This window comes from Octopus bimaculoides, chromosome 25 (genome assembly GCF_001194135.2).
Source record: "Octopus bimaculoides isolate UCB-OBI-ISO-001 chromosome 25, ASM119413v2, whole genome shotgun sequence".
Classification (NCBI taxonomy): Eukaryota; Metazoa; Mollusca; class Cephalopoda; order Octopoda; family Octopodidae; genus Octopus; species Octopus bimaculoides.
This window is the reverse complement of record NC_069005.1, coordinates 34742110-34754328: the sequence shown is the minus strand read 5'-3', so window position 1 is coordinate 34754328 and position 12219 is coordinate 34742110. Positions and strand designations below refer to the sequence as shown.

General features: G+C 37.8%; 1 protein-coding gene across 6 annotated transcripts in view; it reads left to right on the top strand.

Annotated features, from left to right (window-relative positions):
* The window catches only part of LOC106869068 (spermatogenesis-associated protein 22), a 41610-nt gene that overhangs the window by 19053 nt on the left and 10338 nt on the right, over positions 1 to 12219 (top strand). For 4 of the 6 annotated variants that reach the window (XM_052976601.1, XM_014914587.2, XM_052976604.1 and 1 more), the window contains 5 exons: positions 2308 to 2505; positions 5302 to 5527; positions 6622 to 6805; positions 7602 to 7761; positions 11406 to 11506. In XM_052976601.1, coding sequence (XP_052832561.1) covers positions 2308 to 2505; positions 5302 to 5527; positions 6622 to 6805; positions 7602 to 7761; positions 11406 to 11506 — 869 coding nt within the window. Of the gene's footprint in view, positions 1 to 1277; positions 1394 to 2307; positions 2506 to 5301; positions 5528 to 6621; positions 6806 to 7601; positions 7762 to 11405; positions 11507 to 12219 lie in introns of those variants that run through there. The other 2 variants (XM_052976603.1, XM_052976605.1) reach the window with 2 other exon arrangements.

The following is a 12219-nucleotide window of genomic DNA, read 5'->3' as shown; positions in this document are numbered from 1 at the left end:
ATATATATGCATACACGGTGTGATGGGTAAATTGTCACCATTTTATGTTTTTAATTTTGCTCATCTGCATTGTTTGTTGTTGATTTTGGCGCCTACATAGTATTGTAGGGTCAGTTGGACACCGTCTGTGAGAAAAATAGCAAAAATGACATATTTCACTCTGCCAGAAATTTGGAAATCACATGCTGTACTACTTGGCATTCATGCTGGAAGCTTCAATACGAACAGATGGTGAACACACAGAACATCCGTTGGCTTGCTGCATCCCCACACTGAGAAATAAAACTGGATTAAAATATCATAAATACACAAGTGATACCTGCTGTAAGTGTTCAGACACATACACACACACACACACACACACACACAGTAGGTGGAAGCATAGCTGTGTGGTTAAGAAGTTTGCTACCCAACCCCATGGTTTGGTGTTCAGCCCTGCTGTATTGCACCTTGGGCACATATCTTGTAATTATAGACCCAGACCTAACCAAAGCCTTATGAGTGAATTTGGTGGATGGACACTGAAAGAAGCCCATTGTGTGTGTGTGTCCTTGTCTTGACATTGCACAGTAGTTGTAAACGAGTGTCACCATTACTAAATAGATCATTAGAACTGTTCAATATGTGGCAGTTGTAGAGAAGAGTTGCATTAAAAGTGCCATGATGTTCTTAATTTACTATAAGGAATTCTTCAAAAGCATTGCTTAAAATCTCTTAATGGGGCTTCACACAATATGAACAATAAAATTACATCTGAGATTTTATGTTTCTTTGATAAGATATATAAAGACAAGCTATTGATACATTTATGAGCTTGTCTATCTCTCTCTATTTTATATATGCACACACACACACACACACACACACACATATATACGATGGTATATATATATATATATATATACATAGATGTGAGAGATAATGTGTGTTTGTGCATTTTATACACATACGTATATGAGAAAGAGAGAGGGGTAATGTGTGTGTATGCATGTCTGCCTCAGCCTGCCTCTCTGTTTGTTCCACCTCTGATTTATTTATGATAAACATCAGCTTATAATAATCACTGTTTTAGTCTACATTTATAATAATAGTTCGCTAAAGTAGATAATTCTCATTCACTCTGCATACTAATAGGATGTGTGTGTGTGTGTGTGTAAGTGCCAGTATGCATACATTATATATTTCTATATGTGTGATTTATATGTATGTGTTTGTAAAGTGTTACATGTATGCATATGTGTGTGTGCATATTTACATTCTCCACTTGTAAATACCAATTTGTAAATAAAAATTAGCATGTGCCCCCGCCCCCCGCTCCCGCTGGTTCTCCACCTGGTTTTGAACCGCGTATCCATCTGTTGGTGTTTAAATGTCATAATTGGAACTTGGGAAGGTTGGTGTTGTTTTTTTATTCATAACTGCAGTTATTTATTCCTGTTGCTGGGGTTTAATATTTATCAATGCATCCAGTCAAGATGTGCTCTGTTGTGACATCAGTGGAAGAAGACTGACGCCAGATGCAGCCAACCTCTCTGATGTCTCAACGGGAGCAAGTGAGATGTTGTGGAAATTAACGGGTCAGTAAAAAAAAAAAAAGACCCTGAGAGATATCAGTGTTTTATGCATGTTTTCCCAGCTGGCATGGGTTGGGAGAGAAGACCATGTCATTCTGAAATATCTCTATTCCCATTGTGGGTTCTATGGTTGGATACCCTTCCTAACGCTGTCCATTTTACAAAGTGTTCTGAATGTATAGATTTCTGGCACTGGGTCTTTAGAGATTGCCTTGTAAGTCATTCAATTAAAGAACTTCAGAAGTGAGAGAGAGAGAAAGAGAGAGATGAGTTTAGGTGTGGTGTTGTGAGAGAGAGAGAGAGAGAGTAACAGGTGACAGTGTGCCTCATCTTCATTGTCTTTTCACCTTCATCTACCGTGCTGGTATGGACTGGATGGTTTGACAGGATCCAGCAGACTGACTCTGTGACTTGGTTTGAAGTAGAATCTGTGACATTCATGCCTTTATATGGATGGTGTTACTGGCTTTTATTGATCACATTACAGTTAATAATCTAACAGACGTATTGTGTGTGTGTGTATGTGCGTGATAGTGTTATTAAAGAGATAAACAGCTCCATCGCTTAGAATCCACACATATCATACTATGATAGTAAAACTATTTTCAATGCAAGTTAATCAATTTATTAATTTCAAACACATTTCCTACTTTGCTAACAGCATCCAAGAAGAAATATATTTGAACTAACATTTCTTAATCCTCTCCATTTCTTTCTGTCTCTTTTGTTGTAGATGACAGCTGGCTGGAGACATTTGCTGGTGGCAGGAGTGATTTGATGAATAATAATGAAAGAGACAGATTTTCTGACCAATGCAACACATTCCCTCAGAGCACATCTTACAATGGCAACAGAAATCTCTACCAAACAGGCCATCAACCCTCTAGTTTTCAGTCCATCGATAAAACAGCAACGTCCTACTCAAAGCCAAGTATTTTGTTAAACATGCCTCATTTGCATTTTCCTTCTTTCCAGACAAACACTTTGGTTTTCGATGGCTTTATTTATTTTTTCAATATTTCACATAACAAATACATATATGAATAGGCTGCCTTCAAAGAGATTCTACTTTTTATCAATATTCAATGATAAACCGAGACGGTTTTATCTTGCTGCTTTTATTTAATAGCATACTTTTCTATAATTCATCATTATTATTTTTACATCTGTCGGCCTGGGCTAGATGCGTGTCTCTGCTGTTGCATCCCTCTACCTCATTGTCTGTCACACATACAACAGCAGAGAAAAAAACTGGCCAGTTCTGCTGTACATGTTACGATGGTATTTCTGGTTGTTTGTGCCTCCTAACAACAACCACTTTATAATATGAATTGAGGTCATTTTATCATACAACTGGGACTGCAGTTGTCTACAACAGGACCAAGCAGCCCTCTCTACTCAGCCTTGCTGTTTCTTTATAATTAACATAAGTCTTAAGATTTTCAAAGGTAATATGTCTTACACCATGGTATAATGGTTAACTGCTCAGTAAACCCAGGGTGCAATCTGAAGTTGTTTCATTCATGTTTCTTGTGTTCTTGGGCATCATAGTTTCTTCTTCATTTCACTCTAAACCTTCCGTGTCCAGTTTCATTGTTTGGCTGGTAGTTCCAGGTGACATTACAGTACACTGAAGACAGAAACTTAATGGCAACCTAATTCTCTCAGTTGTTCTTCTTTATAAATCTGTGAAAAATAATTGTAACATTTTCTAAGGGTTTTCTTTTCTAGAGTATGAGATTAGCTGAATATGATTACTGGCTGGCATGTCACCCTTTCTAAACCATCCTGATATAATCCCTTTAATCCCTACCTCAATCCTGCTTCATAATCTCCTTTGTTCATCATCTAACTCCTGCCCCACCCCTCAATCTCTCCTACATCCATTGATCTCTTCTTCATCACTCAAGAATGGCTTCAGCTGACAGTTTATTCTTTAGTTATCTCAACTAGCATTTCTTCTTTTTTGTAACAAATTACTTTCTGTCTCTTTAACACACACACACACACACACACACGCACGCACTCATTTTCTCTCTCTCTCTCTCTCTTTCTCTCTCTCTCTCTATCTCTCTCTCCATCTCTCTATCTTTAATTAATTGTTCCACTTTTGCTGTTTCCATTTCAGTTGAGTTTTATCACATTTGTAATGACACACCATAAACACACAACACGTACACATACATACACACATTCACACGTGCACACACATACACTACACAGTGTTTTGGTATAACAATCAATTTCTTATTTCAGCAACTGTTATACAACATGTACGACCACTGCTACTATGTAAAACTGTTATTGTACTACATACAAGACCAGTTTTGTAAGACTGTTGTTGTAGCATATATACACAACACTGCCACTTGTTGCTGTATTTGCAGGACTGCTGTTGTAAGACTAAACGCTATTCATGTTGTTGCTATGAATATGCTTATAACTGAAAAACAGGACCCACCAACTTGCTAGAAAACTTCTCACTCTTTATCCCAGTTTGATTTCCTTTCAATACTTCTCATGGGCAGAATGTCATCAAATCTCATTACCTCGTTAATGATTTAAGGTCTCATGCCTTACATGCTAACAGCTGAGACATGTAATGTCTTGTTATATCCTGCTATAAAATGCATTCTATTTTTTCAGTAAAATGTTTTAACAGTCAGTTTGTCCTTTTGGGGTTGAAGGTATTGACTAACCCCTTTCCCTCAGAGCTGTTAGCTTTGCGCTTAAAGCAGAAACCACAACCATTATTATTTTTATTATTATTATTATTATTATTAAGGCAGCGAACTGGCAGAATCATTAGCATGCTGGACAAAATACTTAGTGGTATGTTGCTCATCGCTACATTCTAAGTTCAGATTCTGCTGAGGTTGACTTTGCTTTTCATCCTTTTGGAGTCGATAAATTAAGTACCAGTTGTGTACTGGGGTTGATCTAATTGACTGCCCCCCCCCACCAAAATTTTAGGCCTTGTGCCTATATTAGAAAGGGTTGTTATTGTTATTATTATTATTGAGTGAGTGAGAGAGCAGTGCCTGCCATCAACGTGACACTGGGGTAAAATATACGAAGCCCAATATACCCATCATGACTACCCGTCTGATAAGGGTACACCAGGCACATGCATCACAACCATGTGTGCACGACATGGTGATCTCATATCAAGATAAACAGCGCATGATGTCGCAGGTGGGGCCCAGTTAGAATTTTCCTCAGGTCGAGTAGCCCATCCTACTGAAAAGGTCCCTGAATAAGGGTTGTTTGAGGATGTTGAACGAAACACCCATGTTTCCAGAGGTGAATTATTCAAACCCCAAAGAATTCCTCTCAACACATGGCTATGATGCTCCCCCACTACTTCTGCTCATGATCAGAGGTGCACATATCGTCAGCCACCAAGGGACATGCTCAACTGGTTAAGGTCAAACAACAGACAAGCGAATCTGTGGTATTGAGCAGAATATTTGGTGTAGCCCATCTTTTATACTAAAAACAAAACATGTACATGATAACACTTCCAGAGCAACAGTGGATGAGTATTGTGTCTCTAGAAATGTCACCGATCCATCTTTGATTCCCGGTTGAAACTGATTCAGTTACAGAGACGACACTACACTCCAGAGGTGCATAAATGTCACAACTTCTCATTTTACTCTACCTAAACATTACTACTACTACTACCTACAATAAAAACAAAAGTACTTTGGTATTCATATTGCAGGTATTGAAAGAAATATCCCAGGTAGTAAAATATCTGGCCCTGTAAAAAGGGGACAGTACCACATTCAACAAAACAACAATAACAATAATAATAATGTTGGTATGATAAGCAGGAAACCAATGGAGCGTGCAGCACCACCACCACCACAACCACCAGTTGCACCTCCTACAACCTCTAACATTAGATACTCTCCGAGACAACAAACTACAGATTGTTCTTCTACCAGGTATTGTACTTCATCTTTTTTATTTAATAATCCTAAACTGGGGAACATCAAGTTAGATTGTGTGAAGAATATTGGTTTCCTTCTTGAGTCATTTGGTTTTCTTCATTTCTTGTTGGCGATATATATATATATATATATATATATATATATATATATATATATATATATATATATATATATATATTAGAGATGGATGAATTAACTGTTGTTATTGATTTAGCTGTGACCATCCCATCTTTCTCCGGGACCACATTACCTAACATGCTTTTCCATTTTATAGATGTTGCTATATGATTTGAAGGCAACCTGGCTGCTATTTTTAGCAAATTGAGTGTATAGTTTGAAGTGGTGTGGACAAGTGATGTGAACACATTAAATGTATTGTGTGCTGATGATGGAAGTTGACAGAGAAAGTCATGGATGGAAGGGCTGAAGTGTAGAGCAGGAGATAGAAACAACTAGCTGTTTACCAATATTGCCCACCCATCCTGTCTATACTACAACACAGACATTAAAGCATTGACAATGATAATGTTGATGATATAAAGGATTCCCAGTTGTTGGTCATCTGTCTCTTTGTCCTCCATGTTGATTCTAACAGCAGTGTCATTTCATTGATCTCAACTAATTCTCTTTTAGGTTATGACTGTGAACCCAAATGCAAGTGTTTCTTTATTCATTCAGTTCTGCCCTTGATGCACAATACAAGCAGCCTGCATCACATTTCCATCAATCACACACAGTCTGTCTCTGTGCCATAAACCAATCAATGCCTTTCATGTGTGGAATCTTTGTGTCAACTCTTCATGTCCTACATGTAAATTCATTTCTCACAACTCATGTTGCAGTTATCTGGATCATGTGATCCTAGAACAATTTCTCAAACAGCAACTTGTTTTTAACATTTGAATTTGTACACCTAGCTAATCCACTCTTTTATGACATGAAAATAGTATAAAAATATTCCTATTATTAGTAAGCTGTTGATTGTCACTAGTCACATGATGTCTTCCTATAACAATCTGTAAAGACTCTCCAAGTTCTTTGTCTCTGTGAAAGGCCAAGATTTCAGTTTGAATGTTTTCTCTTTGTAGGTCAAGCTATAATTGGTCATTTTCTGCTCAGTCCTGTAAATCTGTCTCATCTCCTCAAATGTTTGGTGGTGAATCATTTATTCAGGAAGCTAATGTTGCTGAAGTAGCACCTACCTTTAACAACCGACCAAGTAATGAATCTAAACATAGTCCAGGCTATTCTCAGACCAACACATTGTCAAAGGTCTGAGTTTTATTCTTTCTATTTACTTTGATTATAGATTGCTAAAACAATATTATTTTCTATTTAAGGCACAAGGCCGAAATTTTTGGATCGATCCCCAGTATGCAACTGGTACTTAATTTATCGATCCTGAAAGGATGAAAGGCAAAGTCGATCTCTGTGGAATCCACTCACAAGAGTGTTGGAGGAGGGGTGTTATAGTAGACGACACCTACCCAAGGTGCCATGCAATGGGACTGAACCCAAAGCCATGTGGTTGGGAAGCAAACGTCTTACAACACAGCCATGTCTGCTTCTATAAATCACCTCGCAACCATGCCATAGAATAATTGGTTCTTTTATTTCATTCCCTGTTTCAGCCAATCCCAAGACTATGCTATTTCCCTCATTGAATCTATTGAACTATCTTCTCTAATCAGAACCGTTTACCTGTTGGTTATTAGATTCCCTTAACATCCCAAAACAAACATTACTCATACGGACATCCTTTAACTTATTTCCCTCAACATAGCAACAACAACTGGAATAATTAATTTCAACCACTTTTTTTTTTTATTCATTTCTGGTTTTTAATTTCTTTCTAAAAACTATTTTAAGAAAAATTTCTATTTGACCCCCTCTCTGAATACATCCCACCTAAAATATATATAAAAAAAAATTAAAAAAAGACTAGATTTTTCCAAATAATTGAACTGTTGACTAATGTTGACTCTGTCACACTTTCTTTCTTAAAACTCATTTTTGTGATCTCTTTGAGCCCTGTTTGCAGTTGGTTCTTGTTTTGTTTGTTCTTCAGGTTAATGTGAGTGGCGTGGCCACCACAGCCAATAAGAAGCCAAGGCCTACAGAGAAAGCACTCAGTCCCATCAATCCCATCTTTACAACTTTTATCAAAGAACTGAAAAATAACTACTTGAAGTACAAAGAGAAATTTCATATCATCTGTGAAGTTTATGGTAAGTAAATATTGACTTAGCTTTTATTTGAAGGAAAATCCTGTTTGTTATCTCGGCTTTTGTTTGGAGTCGGTTTGATTCGAAATATATATCTCCCTACCCTTACACTTGTGTGAAAGAGAGTTCTATAAGGAATGAACACCTTCTAATCACCAATGCAATTGAGTGGGTGGCAGGGGTTTCAGTGTTGCAGGGTGAAGTAGAAAAGAAGATAGATCCCCACCCAGACATTTACACCTTAACCATTGAAATAACAACTACTTGTTGTCGTCTGACCCCATTCCCCATTCCCCCGCCCCTGGTTCATCCCTGATCCAGGAGATCTATGATCAAAGACAGTCCAGCTGTGACACTCCTGCCATTTTATTTTCCAAACATAATCTACGTAGATGACAGATCCAAATAGTAGAGTGTGGTTTAACTGCTATTTCTAGCAGGATTGAGTGACTTTGTAGCGATTCACTTCTGTTGGGGGCCACAGGACAAACATCAAATAGAATTGGTTTTGTAGGGAAGAAGGAGAGAGGTGAACTCTGTTGTTGTTGGTTCATTTGAATATTTAGTGGAATTAGTGAAAAGATGCTTTTATTACAATGTAAAGCAGTGGCTCTCAACAGGGGTCCATTTGGCCCTTAGTAGGGCGGGGGGTGGGGGTGTAAATAGAGAGGATGGTCATGGCTGGAATGCCCTTAGTCATTGGTCTGTTGGTTCAGTGCTGACCTATAGCTAAACAACAACACCTATTTTATGTTACACTTTTTGTTGTAACCATGGAAACTGGTCATTCTCACTTATACTACTACCTTCGTATCTCCACCACTTATACTACCACATTAACGTGTTTACCATTACACTACATTATGTAACACTGTTACAAGGAAAATGTTTCAATTTCTCTCAATCAGTAGAAACAAACCTAGTCAGTAGTGGTGGTCATCTGGTGTAAGATTGATTAAAGTTGTAATATTAATGACTAACAGTGTAGTTATTTCAGTTCTCTTTGCCTAACAATTCACTGCTAAATTATCTCAAGTTCTTTGTAATTATCCCTGTTTTCTATGGTAAATTAATACACTACCTAACACCTCCACCCCCTACTACAGCATAATGCACCATGATGTTATTGCTGTCTCACTTAGTCTATCAAATGTGCTCTTTGTTCCCCATTTTTCACCTGCATCTGTTCCTTATTCTTGCCCCCCACCCATGTCATTCAGACAATCCAGTTTATATTGAAATGCTTTTAAAATTTACTTTGTCCCTCTACAGTTTTAACCAAGCAATGTCTTTAATGTTTAACTGAAATATATCCCCCCCCCCCGTTAGATAAACTGAATTCTATTTCAATTAATGATTCATCATTTCAGCTGCTGACCTTCTCCCCCCCCCATTTTATAATAGTTTGTTTTAGTTATTCCTAACCCTATATGCCATTCCTTCATCTACTGATTTGCCTATTTTGTCCAATTTAATAAGATTCCTTTCCTCAACTCATCTTATTTTCTCTTTCAATCCTTGGAGAGACTCATTAATTTATCAAAGTGCTTTAGCACAGACTTTCTTCAAACAACCATATCTAATGTCTTGTGTTTCTCCCAGCAACTGAAGGGTTTTAATTATGTAAGGCAGTGCTGTAGTGAGGCTGAATTAACGAAGGCATCTCATTAAGTACTCTACTGCTCTTACTTGCCATGTTCCACTTTGAACTTTGCCTTCAAATTATCTCTGTCTTAATTTTATTTCAGTCTTCTCTAATTAATATACACAACTTTAGGGTGGTGAGCTGGCAGAATCATTAGCATGCCGGGCGAAATGCTTAGCAGTATTTTGTCTGCCGTTATGTTCTGAGTTCAAATTCCTCTGAGGTCGACTTTGCCTTTCATCCTTTTGGGGGAGTCGATTAAATAAGTACCAGTTACGCACTGGGGTCAATGTAATCAACTTAATCCCTTTGCCCTTGTTTAGCCCCCTGTGGGCAATAAAGAAATAAATATGATCCAACTGTTTTAGTTTATAGCAGGACCTTTGCCTTTATGCTGCATTGGCAAACTTTCCAGTTTCTAATTCTTAAAGCTGAATCATTTCTAGCTAAACTGATACCTAAGTGCTAATTAATCCGAATTACTGAACACTTACACTAATGAACTTGACATGAGCTGCCTTTATTACTAGGGATTATCACTGAGTGGAAGATTTTTCTTTGACTTCAGCACTAAGCCTACCTGAAACCACTTCCACACATGAAGAATATCCAGCAGCAATATTATATTATATGTTAATGCATTTCAAATCTTTTTCTGTAGCACTGGAGCATCTGTCATGGCTGCTGCTTTTATGTCGTTTGGTATCTTCGTCAGTGCTGCAATTAGTGACATTCAGTAGCCTTGGCAGTGCTGTAATTTGAAGCAACAGCGGGACACCAACTCCCTGTCTTGAAGCACTCAACATTTTGCTATTTACAATGTATCTGTCTTATATGTTTTTATATATATATATATATATATATATATATACACACACACACAGACATACAAATGTCTGTGTGTGTGCATCTGTTGGCTCCATTTCTTCACGATTGATACACAAAGGAAATGAAATCTGAAACGTATGATCGGTTGTATGGCCAGTCCATCAATGGTAATTGACTTTCTAATCTCTTCTATTGAGGTTAATCAATTTTTGAGGTTTGTTCTGTAAGTGTTGTTGAAACGATCTGCTACCTCCTCCTTCGCATTGCCAACAAATTATGATGAAGATGTCAATTCATTAAGTTTTACATAGATGATGGTGATGGTGATGGTGATAGTGGTGGTGGTGGTGGTAATGGCACAACTGGTAAAGAGTCGGGTTCGATGATTGACATGGATATAGCACAGTGTCTCAGGTTTTATCAAGTTAGTCAACTCTCCTTCAAATCATGTTACAAAAGGAGACTAGGTATACTCAACCGGGCCTAATCTAGGCTAAACACAACGATGACTACAATAACCGCTACAAACATGGAAATCAAAAACAATAAAGGAAAACAACCAAATAGTTTAGAGAGATGAAGGCTGATTGAAGTGATTGACAATAAAGTTTTGTGTTCAAATCCTGGTTATGGTATTATGAAATTCATTTGACATCTCTCAACACTGCCACAATTAAACGTGACACATCTATTGCTACATATGTTCTTTAACCCTTTAGCATTTAAACAGGCCACATCTGACCCAAATATCCTACCTGTTTCAAACCAGCCAGATCTAGCCTCTCACACCTACTCTACAATGCCATTTTTAAAGTATACACCCATATCATCGAAATTTCAAAGCTGTAATATAATGTATGATTAATTTCCAAACAATATGAATAATTATGCCTTACATTTGACAGAGCGATCTGAAAGCTAAACGGTTCAGCTTTCTTGTAGGACTAAACAGTTGGAATTGATCTGGATCAAGAGATTAGCAGGAGACAAGAGTACTTTTGCATTTGTGTATGTCACTATATTCAGTCTCCTGCTTATCTCTTAGATACTCCCTCTACTGCTAATATCAAAATACCCTTCTCTCCTGCTAATCTCTTAAATACTCCTTGCTACTGCTTATACTTGAATACTCTTTCCTGCTGTTAAGGTCTACATACTCCTTTCTTTATTGTAGGTGTGCTGGATTCTGCCGTTCTTCCTGATCGTAACCTCTCTGGCAGACAGTTCTTACTCCGTGACAATTCGGATTCTATAGAATGTGTCTTCTATGAAATTGTAAGTAGTTTTTGCTGCTGAACTGTGGGGAGTGACAGGGGAAGGTTAGCAATGGGTTCAGTGAGGGGGGTGGGGTGGGGTCAGTAATGGAAAAAGGGGCTCAATGTCCACCACCACCACTGTCACTGTCTCCATCACTATCAGTGTCAACTGATATATAAATAAAAAAAAACATAGAAGACTGAAAAATGATGAAAGTTTTGTGTGTGTGTATATGCATATGTATGTGTGTGTAATGTGTTTATATATGTGTATGTTTTATGTGTATATACAGATGTGTGTGTATGTACATATATGCATGTGTGTATTATGTGTATGTGTGCTTGTGTATGTTATGTGTAATAAATAAATAAATAACCCGATATAGTAGCAACTTCTGAGTCTATATGATGATGACCATGATGATGATGATGATGATGATGATGATGATAATGGTGATGGTGATGGCAGTGTCGGTGGTGGTGATGGTGGTGGTGTATTGCCGCTACAGTAGTAGTGGTGGTCGTGATTGTTTGTAGCAGCTGAAAGCTTTATAGTAAGAGACCTCATGTCTTTGTTGATACACTGGAATTGAAACCCTGAAGCTTAGGGTTACATTGTGAACCACACACACACACACACACAGAAGTGGCTCGGGAGATGTAAGGTTCACATGTGGCTATCTATGAAGTAAATCTTCTTTCTCTTCCTCCTTCCACCACCCCACCCCACCC